Source organism: Tympanuchus pallidicinctus, unplaced genomic scaffold (assembly GCF_026119805.1).
Source record: "Tympanuchus pallidicinctus isolate F22 unplaced genomic scaffold, pur_lepc_1.0 scaffold2, whole genome shotgun sequence".
In the NCBI taxonomy this organism is placed as follows: Eukaryota; Metazoa; Chordata; class Aves; order Galliformes; family Phasianidae; genus Tympanuchus; species Tympanuchus pallidicinctus.
The window spans coordinates 49996152-50021818 of NW_026294721.1; the positions used below are offsets into that span (position 1 = coordinate 49996152).

Consider the following 25667-nt stretch of genomic DNA (forward strand, 5'->3'; position numbering starts at 1 on the left):
AAAGAGTCATTTAACTTCTTGGGAATGATGCATTAATGACAGTGAGTCATGCACCAATTTTCCCCGCAAGAGGCAGAGCCTGTGCTTTCTCTGTGCTTCTTCTTTCCCTAACTGACCTGGTGTGTAGTAGAATTGGCTTTTAGCAAAGTTGCACACTCTTGCAAAACACCTTTATGAGGACAAAAACGCATCCTGTTGGATAAAAGTAACAGATTCCTGTGCTGGCTCCCTGCAGTAAGTGTTTCACTGCACAGAAGCAACTATAGCTCACACACAGCAAAATTATTTGTTAAAACAGAATGGAGTTCTCTGTAATCTGCCATTGCATGAACATATTTTAATAATATAACCATTCAAAGGTAACCGTGTGGAAAGAGCTCAGTCACCAGTAGTAAATCTCACTTTGTTTCTTAACCGGTTTTAAACCTGGACAGCCCAAGTCTTGCTGTAACTATCTCATAGAAAAATGTGTGAGTGCAGCCTTGGGGCTAATTTTAAACATGGCTTTGGCAACAAAATTCTCCAGTCTCTACAGATAGTAGTGTAGAAACTAAATAAATAAATTTAAATTATCAACCCTGTTGCTGCTAACCTAATGGTGAAAATCATGTTTACAGATTTAGGCATGGATTGCCAGCTCTGAATTGTAATTTACTCCCACAAATATGACTTCTTTAAATACCTCCTGCTTTAATTCTTTTCCAGTACAGTTAGAGGTGGTTCCTTATAATTTGGAAATACTAAAATTGGTCACCTCTCTGTGATGATCATTGGCCTAAAAAAAGCTGTAGTCAATATGTAAATACGTAAGTATTCCTATATGTGAATGAAGTGTAGTACTGTACCAATCTTCATGTAGTTTGGATAGATCCCTGTCTGAATTGAGAACCTAATCTTCAGTTTAATTTCTGTACTCTGGAAACTGGTTGTATTGAGGGGGGAAGTAGCCTTAACTTCTGCCTCTGGGTTTTCTACAGGCAGTAGCACTAGATGTTCTGATGGTTGACTTAGCATAAACTCCTGAGGTTTCTGCATCCAGCAAAGTTCTGGGATTTTGTAGCTTTGAAATTTGCCAGAAGTCAGGTTCTGAAATAAGAAAGTTTGGCCAAACACTGTCTTTCTCAACATGTATGGTATGGCCTAGAAGGAAAGTTGCCTGGGAAAAGCCCATGTTTGCAGAAATCAGTCTCTTACAGCTTCAAAAATACTTGTGGTCCACTGTCTGGGCTCAAGAGTGTGCATTGTAGCTGCATCTAAGTCCATGAATAGGGCTGAACAACTCAGCCTTCCTCAGTCCTAGTCTCCACGTGTAATGCAAACATGTCCAGCCTTCCATGTTCTGGTACCAATGGATACGCTCAGGCCATCTGTTCTCATTTCAGAGGAAATTGCTTAGCACTTATATCTCATACGATGTTACAACAAGCAAAAAGTGTGTGGTTTTTTTGAGGCCTAAAGGATGGACTCAAGGCCTGTTTGGGGCCATTAAAAATCTCCCTTGAAAAGTGCTTAAAGAACATCAGTGATTATAATTATCCGAGCATATCCGGGGGTGAGTTCCCAATAGCATTTCCATGGTGGACAGACTTCTCTCTAGAGAGGTGTGCTCATATTGCAAGTGTATTCCATTTCTTACCCCCAACTCCCAGTCAGTTCTGCGTAAGCATGCTTTAGGGCTCTGCCTTTGTTGGTTATGGAAATGTTAATAGAATTAATTCTTTGTATCTCTCCTATTCTGAGGAGGTAAAAATAAATATTCTACAGATGGAAGCTTTTGCTTTCTTTGAAGATTTACCACCATGCATGTTGATGCATCTGACAGTCTGCATTGATTTACATGGAACTAATGCTATAATTAAGAAAACACTGCTGTTGTGCTGTGATGGGTATTTCTGAGAACTTGCAAGTGCTTCTGAAGTTGTAATACAAAAAAAATGTTTGTTGGATGAGTGCATGTCTACAGTAATTTACCTTCCTTTTGGTTGTTTGTTAATGTCTGCCCCAAGTAAATGAAATCCATAGTATAACCTGCAGTCACATAAAAGCCAGCCAGTCGTTTGGTCTTTCTTAATATCCAGTTACCTTCCTTGCATTCCTGAACAGACTACTTCCTATTCATTAAGATCGATGGCTGTCTTGGCCTAGGAATAGAATTTTAGAATAGAGCTGTAGTTGAAAAATGTTTTATTTTATGCTAAGAATTACCTACACTCAGTGTTTTTCAGCACTGAGATTTTCTGACTGGTTTTACCCCATACAGATGTATTTGTATGTGAAGAGGCTTTATATCTCTGTTCATTATGTACGTTTTGACAGTTGAGTCGAAGTGACAGTGACAGCTCAACGCTAGCCAAAAAGTCTCTCTTTGTGAGGAATGCCACAGAAAGGAGGAGCCTAAGAGTCAAACGGGTATGTACTGCATTACCTGAATGATTTAAGACAAATGGGGAAATCAGGAGTAGCAAGTAACTTAAACCACGTGCTTTTTAATGCAAGTTCATGAGCAAAAGCGATGCAAGCACCACACACATCCCCTATAGTCTCAGGTTGGAATCTCAACACGGCGGTCTTTCTCCTCCCTAGAGTCACAGAACTGTCTGAGTTAGAAGGGACCCTTGAAAACCATCTGGTCCAACTAATATGCAATGAACAGGGATGCCTGCAACTCCATCAGGTGCTCAGAGCCCCTCCAGCCTGACCTTGGCAGTCTCCAGGGGCAGGCTGGACCAGGCTCATCTTTGCCCACTGACAAACATCTTTGCCCCAACAAAGGGAACCAAGGCAGCTGAAGCTGCATAAATATGAACACCAGTAGTGTACATGCTGAGCAAGTTTGGGTGGAAATTTCAAGGATTCTGATACGCTTTTGAAGTTGATTTATTCTTATCCAAGAGAGTTTGAATAACAAATGGATTGAAGAAGAAAGAGAGTAAGATCACATTTTTTTTACATAGAATTTGTTATTATAAGTTACGAGGTATATTTTTAATCTCAATCACAAATAAAAATAAATACTCCTGCAGAAGGGTTGTTACCAGGTTGCAGGATTACATTTGATATAAGAAAGAAATTCAGAATATTCTGGGATGACTAGTTATACCCCACTTATTCATGTGAAATGCACAGTGAAAAGATATTAAATAAATGTGCAATACGCTAATGAAGAGCTTGTTGACAGGTTTAAATAATTGCTTGGACTTTGAAAAAGAAAATATTGACTAAAAAAATAATACTGTTTAAATGTGTGGGGAAGTCTTTTGTGTACTTTTGGGCTACTTGCGTAGTTCTATCCTGAGGATCAGAAAAGGGTTTCTTAGTTTTAACTTTGTCATTCTACAAATGACTGGTGAAACTTTTGCACTTATCTGTAGCTACTGGCTAAAGAGTAATTTCAGAATAGATGGATTTTTGGAGTTGGATCTTGAAATTGCAGCATTTTGCTGAAGGAAAACAAAACATAGTCAAGCTTTTCTGACTGTATTATGTCAAATCCTCCACTAGTCTCTCTAGGTACTAATTTTTGTTTTCCTCTTTCCCAAATGATTCAGCCTGTTTGCCAGCCAATCATGCGAAGAGCTACGCAAGAATGCCCTGTGCGCACTTCCCTCGACTTGGAGCTGGACCTCCAGGCATCACGCACACGACAGAATCGACTGAATGATGAGCTTCAGGCCTTGCGGGATCTTAAGCAGAAGCTTGAAGAAATGAAAGGTAGAGGAGAGACAGACCTTCCCCTGTGTGTACTGGAGGATGAACGATTCCAGAAACTCCTGAAACAGGCTGAGAAACAGGTATGAGCAGCATACAGATTTCGTGTGAAGAAAAATACTCTCCTACTTTTTTTTCTTTCTTTTTTTTTTTTTTTTTTTACAAATTTGTTAAAACATTTTTACAGAATCTCACGTTTGACTACTTACACTATGTAATTCAGATATGTAAACACTGTTTCTTTATTAGTCAATATCAAAGTATTTAAACCTAGAATTTGAAATGTTATTTGACTGGTGCCACCTAAACTGCTCTCCCGGCCATATACAAAGTTTCATGGGTATTTTTTGTCCTTCAGCATTGGCTGATTTGCAGTCTTGATACAATTGGTAGCTAAGAGATCTTTGTACCAAGAAGGGAGGGGCACTGGCCATTACTTTCACTGGTGTAGGATTATGGATAAAGCAGTACATCCATCCTGGTGTATTTCCTTATAGAGGATAATGCCTGCAGATGAATACCAAGTTCTGTTCTTCCTGTGCTTTTGTAAAGTCATACAAATACATATTCAGCATCTAAACTAATATAAGCTAAGTCAAGATGCCCTCATGTGGATGAAAGACAAGAAGCAGGATAAGAAGGGATGAGAGATAGTGGTGACAAAGTAGAACATAGGAAATTCTAACTTGATATAAGAAAAAGCTGGATGCTGAGTGGTTTTTGCTTTGGAAGTTTTGGGTTCTTCTTTTATATTGTGAGGGGGATTGTACAATGAAATAAGGGCCCAGAGAGGTTGTGAACAGCAACACAACAACAACAAAAACCAGAAATCAGCCTCCACTAGCTCCACTTTTGGAGATACTGAAACTTAACGGGGGAAGATGCTGAGTATGCAGCTCTGGCTTGATTTGCTCTGAGAAGGACATCAGATCAGAGTCATCACCCTCTGGAGCTCCCATCCTCTCAGTGTTACTCTGTAGACATCAGTACTCAATGAGGAGAGGTTGGCAGCGATCTTCAGGAGGGATCTGTGTTCTTCAGCTGATCATGGTTGATGGATATTAGTGTTTTGATGACACCCACGTTATTCAAAATAGTAAAAAAAGGAAACAGATATTAAGAAGGTGCAAAGGACCTCTTAATATGTAAGCAGCAGTTCAAGTAAAAATAGCAAATATCAGTATGTACGCTTGTGTAGGGCAGAGAAGGGATAATCCTAATATTTACACACAAAAAGGGCTCCTGAATTAGCTGTTAGGAGTGTGATATTACAGATACAAGAAACAGAAATGTCAGCACAAACATCACAGCATTCAGATGTCAAAAAGCATATAAGACATTGGGGATTACAAAGAAAGAAAAGAAAGCTGAAATGAAACAAATAATAATTCTTTAATGACATAAATGCATGTTATGTCTGCAACATAAAGATTGTTTAGTTCTGGTTCCCCATCTCAAAGTAGGTAGTGAGACTGCCAAGGGTGAACAAGTACAGAGAGAGGAAATAGCTTCTATGTTAGGAATGGCCAAGTAGCTACCACTGTAAGATCACAGGTGACAGGGAGGAGGGCAATCATTGCCTTTTTTAATACAGGGAATAGGGAACTGAAGAGGTAACAGGTGGAAATAAAGAAAAAGTTAAGAAACTGTAAAAAAAAAGTTTTGATCAAACATCATGAATGATGCAAATTTGCAAAGTCAAAAAGCAGTGTGATAAATTTGTGGAAAAAAAAATCTAGCAGAGGTTATTAATTGTAGCAATATCACCTACGTCAAGAAATCCTTGACCATCAACTTAGGGAAAAAAGTTTTTTTCTCAGTATGTTCTCAGCTCAGTTCTTGATCAGTGCTATTGTCTCTCTCTCTCCACTCCATATCATTACAGCCTTCCCCTGTGGATCAGATCAACCCTGAGAATGCTATACTCTGCTGTCACTGCTTCCTCTTGGTTTAGCAGAACACAGCAGTCTAGAGAACGTTGTCATAGATTATTTTTTAGATCCTGCAGGCATTATAAGGTCACAGACTAATGCAGCACCTCTAAGTGCCAGGGTAACTGAGAATGTCTCAAGTGAAAAAAGGAACTGCAGGTGTGGGGGATGTTGAAAATCAGGGGCTGCTTGCTAGTACAGTTACTCTGCTTGAAGCCCAATACACAGGCTCCATACCTTCCCTTCTTACCACATTTTTGTAAGTACAGCAAGTACTGTAGGTAATACCTACAGATCAGGAAACAGTAGGTAATGCTGTGCAGCAGAAACATTTACTCATTTGTCTTACATTCTCATACAAGTAAGTTTTTTCAGATACCTGCTGTCCTCTGAAGTACTTCATCTGTGTGCATCTTAAAAGGTTCCTGTGCCTAGCTATAAATATGGTATTTCTTTCCAATACATCTTCAATGTAGTCCTTAATAACACAAAACCGAAACAAACACAACAGCTTTTTGTTAGACTCTTTCATTCTCCTATACAAAAACACACTGAACAAGGCAGGAGTTAGAGTTTCAGCTTAAATTTTGCTAAGCTTTCCTTATTGCTTGTTATCTCATGCTTACATTAAGCACAAATACAGAGATTCCTGTCTATCCAAAGCCAGATTTTTGGCCCATAATGAATGCACGGTCAGAGCATTAGCATGCCTTTCTGTATTTTATGTAGACAGAGGATTGCTTTTATAAATCACTCAAGAAGCATGGTACTACTATAAACCTCATCTTGTATATACCTTCTTATGTGCATTCTCTTAGACAGACTGGGCTGAAGCCAAATCTACCCGATAGCACAGTGAAACTACCAAGTTCTGAGTCCTGCTCCAAGTTTGTGGTAGCTGTGGCAAATGGGAGAAATTACTTCCCCCAGTTCTCCACTTCTCCCTTCTATTGGACGCTGCTGCTCTACACCAGCAGACAATATCTTGCAGCTTTCTGCAGCCTGCCACACTAGTTCAAAATAAGATTGACAGCTGTCTGGCACGTCACAAGTCTGTAGAACCTTGATCCCTCACTGTGTATTGTTAGCACAGACTAATTTCCTGCACATAAAAATTAAAAGTATTAAAAAATTGGAAAGGAGTATGTGTTTCAAACAGCAAGGTGAATGGACAGTTGGTATTTTTTGTTGTTAACCTGAAATGCAGTAATCATAAGAATCTCAGAATCAGAGAATCTTGAAATATTATTCTGTTAGTGCTTTGATGATAAATATTAGCTTGGGAGCTAAGAAAGACATATGGCCACTGACATGCAAAAAATTAATTAATACACTACCAGTTGCAGATTGCAAATGTATGTTTACTAACTAATAGGAAAAACAGTGTTTATAGGTTAATTCCATTTTAAAATCTTTTGCTATTTTGGAGTTGGGACTGAAGTTAACAGCAGTACAGGCTGATTGGAGGTGTTCTAAAATGGCATTCCTTCATACAAACACTGGACTACATTTCAGCAGATACAGGGTGCTGCTATCTGCTGGAAGCAGTTGCCTTGAATACCATGAAACTGACAGTGTGGTGTAATGGTTTTGTATTAGTTGGTTCTGTTGTTTGGGAGCCTACCGGGCTGAATTCAGATCTGGAGACATGAATTCCTACGTTTGAAACCAATTTAGAAGATGGCTGTTTCTGGCTTGGGCATGTGTTTTCATTTGAGGTAACAGAATAGCATTTGAGTCTGCACGCTCAAAGTTAAGCATTAAAAATAAGCCCCCAAGCAACTTCAAGAAATGTTTAAGAACATGAAGTGCTTCTGTTAAGTTTTGACAGCTGACAAAACTGAAGATGCAGTAAATAACCTCTGTGTGACTGTCCCTATAGCCTAGGAGTGAAGGTGAGTGTGCACACGCAAGGTGCCATCAGCCAGCCTTGCATCCCACTCAAAATGAGAGTGATAATGCATGTGTTAAGAAACTTGTCTGCATCTCAACACCAGCCACTTTGTCTAAGACACCCAGATGACTGTCCACTGAAAAGGAGCTGCTCTTCCAATTATTGGGTGTTCAGATACCCTTGGAACATTTAGAAAGCAAAACAAGAAGAAAAAAGCAGCGCTCAATAGCAATTTGTCACCATGCTGTGGATGATACAGCCCTGACGGTGCTGGTGATGTGGCAGTACTCGCTAAAGAAGACTGTAATGGAGGCAGCAGTACTGAGGTGTGGAGACACTGTAACTCGCTTGTGGGCATTCATGTCAAGAAAGATCCGTGATCTCTTGTACCAGACTGTTTTCCTACCTTGGCTTTGATACTGCTGCAGTGCAAAAGAGTTGTTATCCACATGTGAAATCTATGTATTTTAAGCAGCTTAAATGAACCTCTCTGCTAGGACTACCACTTCACTACCATTAAGAGTGAGAAAACACTGATGGCTATCACCAGATCAAGGGAGAAACAAGTCAGCAAGGACCTCTGAGATGGAAATCAGTGTCCATGGAGCCAAAGCACCTCTTGGGAGCTCTCATATTTCACCTGTTTAGTCCAAAGTTCCTGTTGCCTTCAGCTCTTAGTGTTTAGTAAGGGATTCATAGGATAAGAGAAAGGCTATTCCTAATCTGATTTTACAGATGCTAAGATGTATCTTTTGTATTCATAAGGCTATTATCTTGCATCTACATTTCTACCAGTTTGTTTTTATAATTTTTAATCCCTTATTAACATAATAAAGGAAGATAAGTGACTGTATTTCCCATTCGTCCTTGGTTGTATGGTGTTGGAAGTTTTATTTCAGTGGATTTAGCATCAGCTTCACTTGATTTTGGGTTATACCCTCCGTGTCTTCAAAGCATTTTTATTGTAGAAGACGCTGATGTGAAAAATGCATTTCAGAGACAAACAATTATTTTATTGCTTTGTTTCCCCCCCATTCAATGTACAGTAAGCACTGTAGCATTTAAAATATTTTCTTGCATAAACTTACAGAACATCTCTAAGCTGAAGTGCGTACTAACATTAGAGTTGCAGTTGGGTGAAAAGAGCTGGAAAGGATGCATCTTCAGTCCCTCATTTTCTTTCAGACTAGAGCATCCTGGCAGGGCTTTTTTCCATACATTTAAGAAATAGGTTAATATGGTTTTATCACAATTAAAAATGCAAGAGTTCACAAATGCTAACTTTGAAAGGAATGTTATCAAAACTTGAATGTGTATTCTGAGAGATATCTTTTTTTATTATTATTTGTCATTTCAGATTAGGTATAGGCAACTTTTTAAACAACTTTCTGAAGAGCTTGCTTTAGGAAAGTAAACTATTTTATGGGGGAATTACTGTCTCCCAGTATTAAAAAGACGTTTTGTTTGTATTCGTTTAGGTACTAACTTAAGTGATAAGAAATATGTCTTAAACCACACAGTGCATAGTAGCCTCCTGTGATTGGCATGGTTTGTTCCATGTATTTTTTATTTCTCAGAAAACGCTTTGTTATCTTATTTAGTGCCCGCTGCTTAGGCTTGTGATACCAATTCTCTCTTGTGTAGACATTTGCTTGACGCAAGAAGTTGTCGTTTCTGTGAAATAAGCAGTTGCTCATTACTAGCAAAATATAGTTATTTTACAGTTATTTTACAGGCTGAGCAGTCAAAAGAAGAGCAGAAGCGAGGCTTAAGTGCTGAGAAACTGATGAGGAAAGCTTCGAAGGATGTATGCCGGCTACGGGAGCAGAGTCAGAAAGTGCCACTACAGGTGCAATCATTCAGGTAGGGCCTGTTAAGGCTTTTTTATGTTCTTTTTAGTGTAGTTAAGTAACATGAATTTTTCTAAACATAATCAAACATGCACACTTTTGAGTTTCAAGAAACATCACGCATTTCAGAGGACTGGGTAATTTGCTCACATGACAAAGGCAGCAGTGTGTCTCTGAGCAGTGGTGATGGTGAGGAAGCAGGGTGAAGAACTTCAGACCACTGTGGGCTGCTTGTGCGTGCCTGCTGTCAAGGCTCTGATGACCCACAGGTCAACAGCGGGCTTTCAGGTTTCAGAGGTGCATACTGGCTTATGACAAGTGAGAATGCCACATGGATTGCTTCATTTACCTTCTGCTGTTCCTGTGATCAAAAGGAGGAGGGAAATGCAGATCTCCCAAATAAACGAGCCAGGCAAAAGTACTGATTAATCAGTTTCCAGAGCAGATGCATACTGTTCCACTTTTCTTTTAGAGGACATTTGTTTCAGGCACCGGGCATCATCAGAAAAGATACTAATCCTTCCCCTGAAGGAAGGGTGTAGTAAAACTCTGTCCTCATCTATCATCTGATCACCACAGCATTAGCCAGGGAATCCAGTTTATGAAGTTGATTTTTACTCTGTGCTACTGTTTTCAAACAGAATTGAAGCTCAGCCAGGGAAAAACATGGTTTAGTCTGTTGGACAAACAGTCATCTCCTTTGGCCAATTTGTACTCAACCTGTTAGTTGGGCTTGGTATAACGATGTGGCCTCAAAGACAAATCACACACAAAGGCATTTCGAAGCTCTTAAGAAGAATATCTCTTCTGAGTTTTGATTTGTAAGCCCCCAGTATTTATCGTCTGCTTCTGGCAGAGAGGCACATATGAACTTGTTATGCTCCAGTAATGTCTCAGTTCAAGGAGACAAATGGTAACAGCGCAGTGGAAGCAACTGCAGAATGGGATGGTAATTCTGCTTCTTGCCCAGACCTAATTTTTAAGTTCTCTTTTTCTGTTTCCAAATTCAGGATCAAATGTTTTGTTTGTGTCTCCCCCGGAATATCGTGACAGAAAGTGCAGCCGTTAGAGCAATATTTCAGTTGTGTCACTGTAGTTATTACCAAAACATTGGCTTTTGGAGCTGCTTTTTATATGAATGCGCTTAAGAAGGAATTGATATCAGAATGCCCTTGCAACCACAGTTGTAAATAAATTCAGTGTATTTTCCAAACCTATATTTTAAAAGACCATGCTGTAACATTAGCAACTCTACAGTAGATGACATTAGTCGTGCCATAAATGGTGAAACACTAACTTGTTTTGTTTGGTAATTTCAGGGAGAAGATAGCATATTTCACAAGAGCAAAGATCAGTATACCAGCCCTTCCAGCTGATGATGTATAATCGTGCATATTCATTCAAATGTTTTTCCCATTGCCCATTTTTTTTTTTTCAGATGAACTTTGTATTTCTAGTGACCTGCTTTTACAGCTCTTCTATTTTACATTCAATATTGATACGTTTATTTGTAAAATACAGCACATAGAATTGTTGTACGTCTAAAAAAATGACAAAAAAAAAAAAAAAGGAAAACCAAAGTAGATCAATTTTGGTATACTGATGCTGATTTTGTACAGTTTGTATGTATTGCATGTGTTTTTATTTTGTAAAGATGGAACAAAGGAACAAAGGCAGTACTGAGCGTGTATCCTGTTGAACCGCACTGTATTGAGAAATATTACGTTCAACAGAAGATTGTTTATCTTTTCACTATTTTCATGTGAGCAGACTGTGAAGATGGCTGTTTTGCCATGCAATATTTTTGTATAAGAGTGTGACTTTTGTAGTTTGAAGTTAACTACAAGTGTAAGTTTCTTTCCAAAACATCAAGGCTGCCTCACAACAGCTGCTAATTAGATTCATCACCCATATTGGAGTTTTTGTTTCTGAAAAAAAATTTCTTCTGTTCTTGTTCTGTAATACTGTGTAGGGAGAGACAAAACTCAATTCTGTGAATGTACAGTACTTTAACCTGCACTAAAAGGTTTCTTGCATCTGTGGGAGAGTGGGGAAAGACAAGGCAGACAAGCAACCCTAAAAACTTCCTGTGAGACTAGTGAAAGGGCAGCTGCTTTCTGAACTGGACGCTGAATCAAATTGGTAATACCAACAGTGAAATCAGAATAGTTATATCTACTGTACACTTAGGATGAGTTTCTCTGTATCAGTCTTCTGTCCTAGAGGCTGCCTTATTGCCAGCTAAGAGAATATGAAAGTGTTCATTAGGTTTACAGTTATGAAGAGGATTTTATGAAAGTATTTGTACCAGGGGAAAAGTTTGTCCCCAGTAACTTGGATATCAGAAGCTTGTTGAAGTAAACTCTGTCTGGAAAAGTAAAGATCCTGACTAGAAGGCACCATGTATCTCAATACAATCACGTTATCCACGTATGCATGGCCTTAATGTCTCAAAAGAGTTATAATTGGTGAGAAAATGGAAGTGAATATAACTAACGTTATGGTAGCAGCTGTCTGAAATTCACAGTGACAATTCTGTGATGAGAGATCTGTGTAAGATCTGTGTAAGCCTTCCCCAAGGGCTTTCTTATGCACAAATACATCAGTTCACTTAAACATATAGCCAGATGTGCTGTTTGGGGCAAGATGCTGGTTAAACATCATTTAAGAATGCCTCACTTGTTTTTTCTTGGTTGGGTTTGAGATATTTTGAGATATATTTGAAAGGTCAATTAAAAAAAAAAATCTGGAATTATTTAATGTAGAGGTGAAATGAAGGTAACAGTTTCAACTTCTCAATTTGATTATATGTTTGTAGAATGATGTTTAGAGATGTACTCTGTGATTTTTCTTTTATTTATTTACAGTCTTATTTATGTTGTGTTTAATATAGTTCAGTTCTGGCCATAAAAATATTTCACATGTGATGCTATTGTGAAAAGTATTTAGAGCTGTCTGAATTCTTGCCAGATAAGCTGTTTTTCCTCACGTGTTGAATAATTTTCAAAAAAGTATTATCATATATTTGTAAGCATGGAGTAAGGTCAAAATTTAAGGATTGTTGGCCTTAGCTCACAAAACTCATTGCAAAATGTGTCTTGTTTTCCAAATTGGTAAAGTTAAATATATTTTTAGGCAGCTTTTAACAATTCTGCTTTTTTTTTTTTAAATAAATTTAAATTATTCGACCTCAAAACACTGAATAGAATAAGCTAACACATACAAATAATCCTGTCAGTTTACAATTATAGATATTACTCAAAGTAGAATTTACTCTGCACAGCAGAGTGTAACAAATGCAATTAGTTCTGTTTCCAGGTACCACTATCACTGCGGTTGCAGATATCAAAATTAAACATTACTGGTACAAGAATATTTAACCAAATGAGCAAAGGTTAGAAAAAAATTGTAATAGAAGGCAAATCAAATAAGATTTTTTTAAAAAATATTGCTATGTTTGTGCTGTATTAAATATCAAATGCTCAGGACTGAACTAAATATTTAATCAGGTTATATGCTGAATGTGGTTCTGTTCTAATTTTGTCTGTAAAAGTATGCAAATACATCACGTAGATTAACTTGTCTCTGCACTTTCCATGTGTTTCAATGATTGGAAAATACATTTTTTTTTTAACAAAGTTTGTTTCCAGACCAGTGTTTTATTCAATTGTTATTGCTGTTCTACATCTCTGTAGCAGCCATCTGTTGCTACAAAGTGCATATAGATTTGTCAATGTGAACTGTTTGCGATTTATAGAAAGTTCACATCAATCACTGACAAGTCTTAGGATAAGTTATAAAGAAAATGATGCGTACGCTTGAAGTTAATTCTTTGCATTCATTAAAGAAAAGCTGCAATAGCAATGAGTGCTTTCCAGCAGACAGCATCTTGTTACTGTTCAGAAATGCTCGCTTTCCAGAGAGCGTGTGGTGGTGCTGGGATATATTCAGTCACACACACGCACACGCGATGAAGAACACTGCGTGACACTGAGAAACAGTTAGTTTAGACTAGTGCAAATGAATAAAGGTCCATGGAATTTAATTTAAGGTTATGTTGAACTGGCACTGCAAACCCCTTCAGAACTTCAAGGCTTCTGCTGTTTAAAAGTGTTAGGTCTCCATGCATCCATCACAATTTTTTTACTCATTTAACATGAAAAAACAACACCAACACAGTCAAGCAAATAAGCATAAAAACACCACAAAGAACACTGCAACTGATCGGATTTTGGAGAAAAACAATGGTGACTTATATTGATGAGCTATGACAATCTAATTAAAATTGAAAGTAAGTAGAAATGAAAGGAACTGTACTGTAATAATCCCTCCCCCCAGTCTTGTAAACAGTAGCCAGTCTGTTCATTTTCTTACTGTAACGCAAGAGTAAGAAAACCAAAAAGCTAGCATGTACCCTCGTTAAAGTCTTCTGTTTCCAGTCTCCACCTGTTGACGGTTGTCTTGCATATCTGCCATTGCATACTGTTCTGGTAACTGATGGTCAGATGATAAGAAGATCGTCAAGAGGAGTAGAGAGCCTCCTAGAATTATAAAAAAGCCACCAAACCAACCAGTGAAGAGTGCATCCCCTATTTCCCATCTGGGCACAATCTCTGGGATCACTTCATCCCAAAATTCCTGGATTATCGTACAGGCAACCCAGGAAACAGGAACTAAGACCAGAACTCCAGCTATCCACATGAGTATTCCTCCAAGTAGTAACAGCTGTTTCTTTAGCTTCTGCTCTGTATCCTCTATCTTTAGGCAGTCCAAACCAAGGCTAGAGATGACAAGGCTCAGAAGTCCCAGTCCGTTTGATGTACATACTAAAATCCTGGAAATCCTGAATTCTATGGGTAAAGCTAGGAACGAATCAAAGTCTTTACACTGTGTTCCTCCTATGTCTTGGACTACACAAGTTTGCCAGAGTCCCATAGTCCAAAACTCCAGTTCATTTAAGTCTAAGCCGAGGTTTTTCCAGTCTGGTAAATAGTTACAGGTACCAGTTAAAATCCATCCTATTACAGACAGCAGCAATCCAAATAACTGTAGCCTGTGCCTGTGGGCCAAGTCCATTTTTAGCAGTCAAAGTAGCACTAAACTGATGGCTTTTGAAAACAGTATTCTGCGCATACTGAACGCTGGCAAATGTTAAAACAAAGCTTTATAATGTATGAAACACTCCTCCCCCTCCAGCTTTATGTTCCCTGGTTCCATGGGCAGCATTTAGGGGATAAGGAAATAGTGCGGTAAACCACAAATTGAAGGGTGTGACCACAGCTGGGTTCACCTTTCATTTGTATGAGTTGGTTAATTATTTGGTTTTTAGTTACATACTTTGCTTTTCATCTACCTGCTAGAGCACTGAAACATTTCTGCAAATTTTGGCATCTCTTAGTTTCTTATTAAAATAAGAACCACAAATACAGAGTTCTTCAATATGACATCGATACATTCCTACTTAAATAGGCTGTCCTCACTCTGGCCAGTTAAATATCATCTACCTAAAGGTTCTGTATTAAACATGTTTTGCTGCAGGTGAATGGAGCCCAAGAAGCCTTTGATAGAATGCATAAAATCTCAGTACCTGCATCAGAACAAGAGGATAAGTGTTTTTTGTCTCTGAGCCTATTTTTGGTGCGAGTTTGCAGATGCCAAAATGCCCAGAATGACTTGCATGAGCAGTTTTATGTGCTAGGTTGAGATCGCAAACACAACTTCTTGGGTACAAAGCACCGCATCATAATATCCCATGCACAAAAAGACATCTGCAAATCGTGGTAGCATTTCAGAAATCTGCAGTTTGCTTAGCACAATTTGCTTGTCCACAAAAAACAAACTGAGGCAATGCATGCATGCAGAGCATTAAGGATGTGGAAAAAAGTTCCTACGTCACTACATTAGGCAAGTGGAAAATTGCGACAGGGAATCAAGCTTTGAGGCTCAGTTAGTTGATTTCATACGAAAAGGAAGCTTATTTTGGTTGAAAGCCAAATTGCCACGGTACATGCATATTCATTTTCAGAATTTACCATGCAGTTGAGAAACAAAAACACCTTTTCTACATAGTCTATGAAAAAATAAAATTCTCCTGTGAAACATTTTAAATAGTTCTGCAGATGAGAAAATACACCAGTTTCAGATACCAGTTATGGAGAAAACAGAAGTTTAGGAAACCAGCTAAGAAACAAAGAGTCCTTTGAATTGCTACTGGAACAAGCTGCTGGCTTGCACTAGAGTTTGGAAAAGATAGGGCAGTCTTTCTGTCTACTTAAAGCCTTTGGTTTTAAGGCCTAGTTTCAGTTTCCAAGTGTTGACACTGATCTTGCTGTTCTGTTACTGCATAATGGACCGAAGATGGATGGAGTTCAGTTGAGCAGATTGTACAGTTAAGTAGGGATCCTCCTAGTATAAGACAAAATCCAGCAAGCCAGCCAACAAATAATGCTTCCCCCAAATCCCACCTGGGAACAATGTCTGGTATATTCTCATCCCAAAATTCCTGGACTGTGGAGTGGGCAACCCAAGAAACTGGGGCAATAGCTGTAATCCCCGACATCCAGAACAGCATTCCTCCAAACAGCAACAGTCGTTTCTTGTGATCCTGTTGTCTTCCACCAATTTTCAAACAGTCCAACCCAAATCCTGAGAACAAGAGGCCCAACAGCCCCAGTCCATTGGAAAAAAACATCAAAATCCTAGAAATCCTGAGTTCTAGAGGCAAAGCTAAGAAAGAATCAAAGTCCTTGCATTGCATTCCCCCTTCTTCTTGGACAACACAAGCTTGCCAGAGTCCCATGGTCCAGATCTCCAGTTCATTCAGTTCCAAGTTAAGATTTTTCCACTGAGGTAAATAGGTAGTGAGACAGGATAGGACCCATCCCAACAGAGATAATAATATGCCACTTAATTGCACCACTGGTCGATAAACCAAGGCCATTGTAAGAGTAGTCCTAAAAGCTTGTGGAAGAAGGTCGCCCCAGCGGTTCTCTAACAACTGCTGTCTCGAGTGGTGGTGGAAGCTATGATGATTTTAGTTCTCTGCGGCCCCAAATATAAGCCCTTGCTATTAACCCTTTGTGAGCTCTCAAACACTTTTTTGTTCTTCACAAAGATAATGTTTCACATAAAGGACGAAGAACTTCACTAAACCATGAGTTAGTCTTTCCGATAAGGATTTGATCTGTTACCTTCCAATTTGCTTGGTAAAATTATATCCCAATGCCTGATGATTACAAGCCTGAGGATGAACAAAGAAGGCTCTATGACCCCTCACCCTAAAATACAACAGAAATCTTTGTGCTTCGATACGGATTAATTAGATTTTAAGTGGTGATAAAAAGTCAGCTCTGCGCGCAACAGGACTTCATTGTAATAGCTAAATTTGAGATTTCAGGGATGTAAATCAAGGCCTTGTAAAGAAAGGTAGACTGTTTGCCTATAATCTTTATTCTTAGGCTTCCTCAACATACATAACGGCTTATCTTCCACTGCTCTGTTTTAAGTCCCAGCACTGTAAAAGACACTCTGTAAAAGATCCTTACGTTTCACATTTTCTACATTCATTTCTGTTAAAATGGGCTTTGTTTTGACTGACTCTTAAGGGGAAAAGGAGACGGGTATGGTCAAAGCGCCATAGAGAATGAAATCCTAGACATCCCTCTACCATAATGAACTCAGGCAGATCACCAGATGGTGTAAGCTGTACCTGCCTCAGGACTTCAGCAATACCACAGTAGCAGCTTACACCAGCCCAGTGTCCCCTTTCCTAGAACCCATGTCCCAGATGGCACAGAGCGTACACTCCGTGTCTGTCTTTTGGCACTCAGTGCTCCAAGGGCCAGGGGATGTCTGGTGCTTTTCTGATCAAAGCAAGATATCGCTATGCCATTATCCTGCTAGCAAACCCTGCTTTTTCCTGCGGTCATGACAGCTATTCTTGTGCTTGTCTACTGGGTCAGCAGCAATTAGACCTGCCTGCTATTGCCCCTGCACATGTCACAGCACAGCCTGTATGGGAGAAAGCTGAGCAGTGTAAACGCATGTATGTGTGTACAACCCAAAGGTTCTATCTGGTCTTGCCTTCAGTTGCTGGATGTGACAATGTACCAAATCAGAGAAATTTGTGTATTTTAATTTGTAGTTGTTCAAAATAAGGCATGGTGATAGAAGAGCTTAACACCGCTTTTGAAGTTTTCCAAAATCCTGAAAGGTATCAGTAAGAAACTTAACCGTGAAGAAAGTCTCCTCTTCCTCATTTTTGCATTATTCTGTGTCAATTTCTAACCTTTGCAATTTTACTGCCACAAGCTGTGAGGAGCCAACACAAAGACAGACAATATATTTCCCCTTAGCTTGAGTACCAGCCCAGCCATATGACTTATACCTGGTAAAAAAAATTGCCATGTGCGAGAGTAGGAATCACTGAGGACATTACTGACAACATGGGGAACAAATTGATGCAAGCGAGGCTCTACTTTTGGCCACCCACCAGGCATAAGGAATAAAAAAACCCCAAAACATCGCATTCATTCAGACTCCAGATTGCACTTTTAGATTTGGCAATGTGGTTTCTCTCCCCCATTTTGCGTTCAGAGCAAGAAAACTAGTTTCTGGAAACCATCATGACATTCAATGAGTAACTCCATAATGCCATTTGAATAATTTTTCAGATAAACAACTGCTCTTCAGGAGTGCTTCTGCTCATTCAGGAGCTACATGCTTATTTGACTTTTAAATCACGGTTACTGCCAATTACTGGCAGCCAGTCATGCTTCCCTTGCCTATGAACCTTTAACATTTTCTTCCCTGCTGTTAATTCCAACTGTCAATACAGTGTAAAAGCACAACATCGGGCACATGAAGTCCATTCATTCTGCTAATGTTGACCAGCAGCAGAAGTATGCCAGCCTTCACATTTTCACAGTCAGAAGCACTGAGACTGCAGCACCAGTAAGATCTGCCAATTCAGCTCTGCAATTTACTGTTAACCACACAGCAACTTAGAGCAAGCAAAAGCTTCCTTATACTACTCTGTGCAAGATTATAAAAGAATCCCTTTGTAAAAAAAGATAGGTAAGACTTGCTTTGTTGCCAGGGTAGTAACAAGGGCTGAAATGCCTCAACTTGAAACTTGCTCAGTAAGCCCATAAGCAAACAGAACTTGTAGCTGAACCAAGATTATGTAAATTCTCCTATCTTCTTTTCCACTTTTCCTCTCTACCGTTACTTATTTATTTCTCTCACATGTAGAAAATGCCACATTCTCTGAAGGATTTTATTTTGGTCAACTTGTGCCTGTGCAGAAGGTAACATCCCAGAGCTACTGCAAATCCTAGAGGTTAAAACTGGGGAATGCACAGCAGCCACACCACAAGCACCACGTTGATCTGCATCCCAGCTCTGCTCAGCACCAGCTGAATGACCGTCTCTGTCACTGAGTGCAGAACTCCCTTCAGTGTCTGCCCTACAATTCAGGGTAATTTGAAACATAAACTCTGCGCACTATGATGTAGGAATGACAGTCCCACGTAGCCCAGAACACTGATAGCTGCAGTGGCTCATTCAACACAATGGAGATGGCCACTGCTGTCAGCCAGCAGGGCAGGACCACCCACTGGGCACCCGCAGCTGGTGCCAAGAGCGAGCACGGGAGGGCTGTTCCTGGACAGGCCTGCCCCTCCTCCTACCCCTGCTCCCCTTGCCAGCAGCTGTAGCAGGACCCTTTGTGACCGACACAACCTCGCCCAGATGGAAAGTACAAGTAGGTACAGCTACTAGTGAACAGGGTGCATTCAGAAAGGGAAGATGAATTTGATTTGTTTTTTGAGTATCCTTTTTTTTCTATGGATTTCACAAAAAGCCTGATGTAAGCGACATTCAGGGATATCACCCTACAATTCTTACGTGGCTGAAATGATCTCTGTGTGGAAATCTGATCTGCAGAGAACAGATTTCTGGTCCCCTCAACAGCGCCTGTCTCGTGCAGGAACCAGCAGACTCTCTGTAGCATCGCACCCCCCACAGCCAGGCACATGCCATAGACACCCAGGCTGGGCGCTTTAGCTGTGCTGCTGTTGCCATTTGACTCTTTCAGCAGTCAGTTCTGTCAGACATTAAGCTTTCCTATGTCTCCTTACAGCCAATGCCCATGAACACACAGCACAGGACACAACTGGATCCCTGTAATTTCTGTAACAGTTTTAAGTGCCAGAGATTAAACCATTCTTCTAACCAGTTCCAAGCGTAGCCTAAACTAAATGTTCACTAATCTAAAGCAGAATGGGGGTAATCAGCATGCATATCATTTTATGCAGGTGAGTGCATTACGTTATTTTCCTTCCGTTTCACATTTTCAGGCTGAAGACAAGGATTCCGAATCATATTGCAAATATATATATATTTTTTAAAAAGCTTCAGAACTACCCTAACTCTTCTGAGAACCTCATGGCCAGAAAAAGATACTCTAATACCTTAATGCTTGAAAAGAGCATTAGGAAGTTATTGAGATTATTAGGAAGTTATTAAGTTATTTACAGAGCTCTGCAGCCCACACAGTTAACCAAATATTTTATGTTCAGCATAAGTGGAAAGAAACATCAGGTGCAGCACTTCAGGAGTAGACTGATTAGAAATTTAATCCCACAAAATCTGCCTGTGTACTACTGTAAGACAATGACTCTTTCCTACACTTTCAGTTCCTATGTAAGACATAAGCATGTTCATACTGAAGGTTTGTTTATTCTCCTCCAGCAGCTCAAAATCGTGCTCATCTCTGAAGGATAGGTGTCTCCACTCGTGTTCTGCAGACATTATCATCATTTTTGCTAATTCTGAAGATTGAAAAAAGGGAAATCAAGTTCCCTAAGTATTTTCTGAGGCATATTTAAAAATCGAGTATTTTCACGAATCATTTATGCCTGTCTCTTATCTTTGGATTTCCACCCTGTAAATTCATATGCAAAAGATAGAAACAATAACAGGTGTGTTAATTTTTAACTGAATCTTATATAAGCCAGCAAAAAAGCAGCTAGTGCCAGAAGACACAAGGTAGTGTCTTCAGCATCTTCATACAAATGAGTTAGTTTATTCTGTTTGGCAGTCTTGTGTCTTTCACTTTATTACTTGAACAGGATGCTGTGGGAATTAGAATCTTCTTACCTACTTCTTACCCTGACTACTTCCTATTTATCTGTGGCAGTGGAACGTCTTTCACTTGCACATTTCCAGTGTGCCCTGCCATGAAATAAACATCTAGCATGTGGACTTACTCTACTCTACATATGAGTGAAATTTGGCACTAGGGCCATAAATACTTATTCATGTTGATGGGTCTTCAAATTTCAGAGTGTTTCAGAGAGCATCCCAGTAGGAAGAGAAAACTGAATAATTACCTACTTGCCTCGAAATACTGACAGTCATTGGCTTAGTAACAGTGTGATAGTGGCTGTATGAGGGCCTGCTAGCAAAACAGATGGACCTGGATTTTATTAATTACCAAATTGTTATTATTCTCCTTTAAAAGTAATAATACTAAAAAAAATTTTAAAAACCTTCCAAATTGTGTCCATCACTGAAATCACACCACCAAGTCAGACACACCCTGAAACAGAAAATCCAGCGCACAAACAGCATTGGTCGCTCACACCCATCTGAACCTGAATGTCCACAGCAGCAGCACTTAATTTTGAGCACTTAAAAGCCATCAGACAAGCAGTGAAATAACCAAAGCAGAGAGGGGGTAGTTTCCATTTTGGAAGAGGAAGAGAAGCTAAATTTTATACTCACAGGTGACTAGCAGTGTCATTTCATAAAACATCTAACTCAATATTAATAAGCATTGATTTATGAGGTTACATTATTTCTTTCAATCTTACATCTGAAGAGCGCCCCTAAGCAATTGCTAGGATGCTGCTGGAGCACAGAGGTTTTACACCATTGCTGCACAGGGTTGGCACACGGAGCACAAGACTGGGCTGAGGGCAGCAACAGAAGGTGAGGACTCAGCAAAAACCTGCCACCTCAGCATCTTTGGAAAAGCCAGGAAGGAGCTACAGAACCTATCCTGGAGAAAAGGGACAGCCATTGAAGGCCTTTCTGAAGAGGACCTCACTCCTCCTGAAGGTATATTCCCAGATTTTCAGTACTGCATGGGCAGCCCAGCTCTGCATTTCTTCCCTGTTCAAACATTGCATGTAATGAATTAAGTACCTTTAACATGAGCCTATTAGATATGCAAAAGCACTGTTAAGAGTTTCACTTTTGTAAGATTAGTCAAAACCTTGAAATAAGAAATCATGCAGGATAAATGGCAGTTGGACAAGATCTAGAAGAGAAAGGAACTGAAAGAGTTAAGCACAGCAAGGCGAAACTGCCTTTCTCTGCTTGAGGAACTTATTCAAAGGGTTGAAATGAGAGAGGTTAGATTTGCCATCATTATACTGGAAGAATAAAGAATGCTTTAAGGCTCCGTACTTCAACCTTTGCAGAAACTTTTCCATCACCATCCCAATTCAAACTTCAAAGTGAGGGCTGACTGAGTTAGAAAATTAGCTTTATTCTTCAGGGAACTATTTTTGATGTACTGTCAATACAGGAGATTACTGCAAGTATGAAAATTCATGTCACTTGAACAGTGATTTGAATGTGATTTCCTTGAATGATGGAAGTCTAAGAAATTAATTTCTGAGCTGTAAAATATATAAGGCTTCTTTATCATTATCCATCTCTTACTATGAGACTCCAGTTTAGTAGGCTGTTACATACATGTATTTCAACTATGCTCTTCATCTAACACCTGCAAACATTTATTATAATAAGCTTTCTCTCATTCCTCAAGAACTGTTTCTTATTATCAGTAAACTTTCAAAAAATTATTTGTAGCTCTCAGTAGAACCTGCATTGGAAATTGTTATTGCATGGCAGCAGGGATTGCAAAGATAATATGGACTTGTTAACCATAAATTAGAAGACTGAACATACCTTTTAAATCAGGCTAGCCTGGGTGTGAAATGAGCCATGAGAATGTCTGACAAGTGAAAGAACTGAGGGGCACCTGTGGCATTTTTCTCATCTGCCATAACTGAGATCTGGGGGGATGGGAGAGAAGAATGAACAAATTTACTGTGGTAGTTTGAAATACGGTTATTTTTCATCAGATTGTCATGAGTTAAATTGTTTTTTATTTTTAAAGGTGCAGGGAGCTAGAAGATGCAAAAAGGGAATGCCTCTCATAGCAAGCAACTACTCTCTCTAACGCTGCAGAGCATTTTGCTACAAAAACAAGCTTTTCCTCTCCTGCAAATGAAACCTTAATAAGTTTACAGTTTAAAGAGTTCATGACATCCTGCCATTAACAAACTAAACCACTGATGTTTATAAGTATTACTGAAAACTTAGCTATCCACCTCTTACTGGTATCTCCTGATATCTTCATCCCTGTCCCTTCCCTCTGCTCCCTCTCACCTTCCGCACTCTATTCAAAAAAAAAAAAAAAAAAAAAAAAAAAAGGAAAACCAAAAACAAAGTCTCTGTCTATCCTTGTTCTTTTAGGAGGACAGTGAGAAAAGAGAAAAAGGAGTCAAAGAGGCACTTCAGTGGCTACAAGGCAGGATGATCTCACTGAAGAAGAGATGAGTGCAGAGAGGAAGGAGCAAGATCGATTTTCTCCCTTCGCTTGTCCCTGGCTTCCCACCAACTGCTGCTACTCAACAACATACAAAGATGCCAAACACTGCCTGCAGAAGTGAAAAGGATGATGGAGATGATGGAGAGAATCCACTAAAATATATAACAGATGATATATTGCAAAACACGGTATAGCTGAGACAGGTGAGACTGCAGGAGTTCTGATTAATTCTGCCTCAGCAGATTCAGATAATGCCTGACTGTGTTCCATAGCAACCCAGAGAGAGAACTGCTGAAGACTTCTAATACTACGCCTATGCCATAATTATTTTCATTTCAACCAAGGGATGATCACTACACGTCCTGTAAAATTATCACACGCTTTCTAAATGTCACTTGCAGAGAGGTGAAATCTACCCCTGTACCACAGATTCAAACATTTAAACAGAGAACACCCCACCAGAAATTAAAGACATTGAAGAGGCTTAGGTTCTGACTGCGAAAAAGCAATTGTGAAGGTGATTACGATCGGTATTTCCCAACGTAAAGAAAACTTGTGTTCCCTTGAGTAGACATCTGCTTTGAATTCTTTGGCCAGTCACACAGAAGTACCCACTTTTTTCTTTAACAGCATCTCTTGCTGTGTACCACACAGAAACAGTTGTTCTGTAACATACTCATGTCTTTGTAATATTTTGTACAAAATCACACACAGACAAAGGTTAGCATCTGCGTAAAATAAAGAAACATATAAAGACAATACAGTCAGTCATGTTACTGAGCTTAGAATACTAAAGCTCCATTCACTAATACAAGAATGGCTGTAGGACACCAGGCCAAGCCAAAGGTCTGTGTAGCCCAGTAGAGGTAATCGGAAGGAAAAGAATACAAGAAACTGGTAAGGATAGATTGATACGTAAAGATAACCTGGGCTTCAAGTCTACATTGTTATGTTTCCCTGTGAATTTGCCTGACAAGAACATGTTTACTGCATCCAAAGCATCTCACAATAGAAATTCAACAGGGTAAGTTACAACTTGTATCATTTCCCCCCCCCTTTGAATTGTAAACATGCTGCTAGATCATTTTATTTGCTAGTTTCCAGTTCTTATGTTAGGAAAAAAAGTGCACAAGCATTCATAAACCATTACCTCAAAACGATTCATTCCTGTACGTATCTTTTAAACACCCTTGCACACAGGCCTTCCCTGTGCTGAAGACTCCCAGCTTACTAAATACACAATCACCTCAAAACAGATTAAGAGTGGCAATCTCTTGTGGTGAGCCCACCTGCCCACTTCAGAGTTCTGTACAGAGTGCACACTGCCAGCTACTGTGCTGTAAGAGGAATTAACATGGGAAAGAAAACTTCTCTTCTTTCACATCATTCCCGTTATGGCTGTCACAGTCATTTTTCTGTTGACCATACACTTTAGGACAAGAAACAAATTTGTGTTGAAATCTCTCTTGAAGATGAAAATATTGCATACAGCACCATCTTGTTAGCAGATTGATATATTGGTAACTGCATTTTGCCATTTTGAGAGAACAACTCCTCCAGCCCAAGAAATAAAATGGAAAAATATAATCCTCTCAACAGCATTCTGCTTGAAGTCTAGTATCGTTCACTGTACAATATATCTCAGAATTGTGTGCTTTTAGGGAAGTGTTGTGGTGGGGCTTTTTTGTTTGGTTTGGTTTTTCAAGGAAGGATATGCTCCCAAGTGGATGTATGAATGAATTTCCTGTAGTTTCTGCCAGGTGCACAGATGGCAGGAGATTTGGAAAGTGCTCCTGGCACCAAATGCATGATGATTCTTATGAAGTATAGGTTCAGTTGTAAGGAGCAATGCATCTGTATTCATTGAAAACCCTTTATGTTCCATCATATTCTCATGCTTTGTCTTTACCTTATTATTCCTTCTCTGCAAGACAATGATCACAGAACTTGCTGCTGTTGTGCTAGAGAGAAAAATGGGACATTACATCCCTCAAGGAGTGCAAGTGAACTTTTCTGTCTGATTCATGTCTGATTACAGGAACCACAACTCACATGTACACCACTGAGAGCAGGACATAGAAGTTGGTTTAACCTGGAGAGTTACCCCACAGAGACAGGATAAAGTTACATAAAGTTTTAACATAAATTGAAAGAACTATTCAGAGCTATTTTTATCCATCTTTTCCTTACAAGACCAAGTAAAGAAAACCTGGACCAACAGACACTTCTTTAGGTTTTTTTAAAAAGCCTCCACTGGCAGAAAAACAAACAAACAAAAAACACCACAAAAACACCACAGAGATCTTAAGTAACTTATTCTAATGAAGCAGTGGAATACAGATCACATCTTGTAAAGACCATCATTCTTGTTCTCCACTTTTGCTGTCCTTTCTTAAGCAATAGCTTCTAATGGCTAATGGCACTGTCTTGCACATGTCATTCCTGCTGCCACAGTCCCCAGACAGAAATAGACTTTTGTTGTTGTTGACATCATTATGAAATTTCATTCTATTATTTGGTACAATTTTTTATTCTGGTATGATGTTCATGCTTCTTGCAGTACCTATCCACACACACACATTCACTCTTCTGACAGCACCAAGAGGACAGGGACCTTTCTCATCTCCCAGCACAGGTTTGAAGAAACTGGAGGCTGG

General features: G+C 39.4%; 3 protein-coding genes and 1 long non-coding RNA gene across 7 annotated transcripts in view; 2 read left to right on the forward strand and 2 right to left on the reverse strand.

The window, feature by feature from the left end:
* WWC2 (WW and C2 domain containing 2) overlaps positions 1-13021 on the forward strand; it is an 85241-nt gene extending 72220 nt beyond the window's left edge. For 3 of the 4 annotated variants that reach the window (XM_052681522.1, XM_052681524.1, XM_052681525.1), the window contains 4 exons: positions 2317-2409; positions 3549-3791; positions 9269-9396; positions 10703-13021. In XM_052681522.1, the coding sequence (XP_052537482.1) occupies positions 2317-2409; positions 3549-3791; positions 9269-9396; positions 10703-10769 (531 nt within the window). In that variant the 3' untranslated portion in view covers positions 10770-13021. Of the gene's footprint in view, positions 1-2316; positions 2410-3548; positions 3792-9257; positions 9397-10702 lie in introns of all 4 variants that reach the window. The other variant, XR_008206354.1, reaches the window with a different exon arrangement.
* A 264-nt stretch (positions 13022-13285) lies between these two features.
* LOC128079883 (claudin-22-like) lies at positions 13286-14839 on the reverse strand. Its single transcript, XM_052681526.1, has one exon. The coding sequence runs from the start codon at positions 14457-14459 to the stop codon at positions 13803-13805; it is 657 nt and encodes a 218-aa protein (XP_052537486.1). The 5' UTR covers positions 14460-14839; the 3' UTR covers positions 13286-13802.
* Positions 14840-15160: 321 nt separating this feature from the next.
* Positions 15161-16323, reverse strand: LOC128079884 (claudin-22-like). The gene has a single exon (XM_052681527.1). The coding sequence runs from the start codon at positions 16321-16323 to the stop codon at positions 15670-15672; it is 654 nt and encodes a 217-aa protein (XP_052537487.1). The 3' UTR covers positions 15161-15669.
* A 2648-nt stretch (positions 16324-18971) lies between these two features.
* Positions 18972-25292, forward strand: LOC128079885 (uncharacterized). The gene is made up of 2 exons (XR_008206355.1): positions 18972-21506; positions 22935-25292. It is a non-coding gene; the product is annotated as an uncharacterized LOC128079885 (long non-coding RNA).
* Positions 25293-25667: the final 375 nt, after the last annotated feature.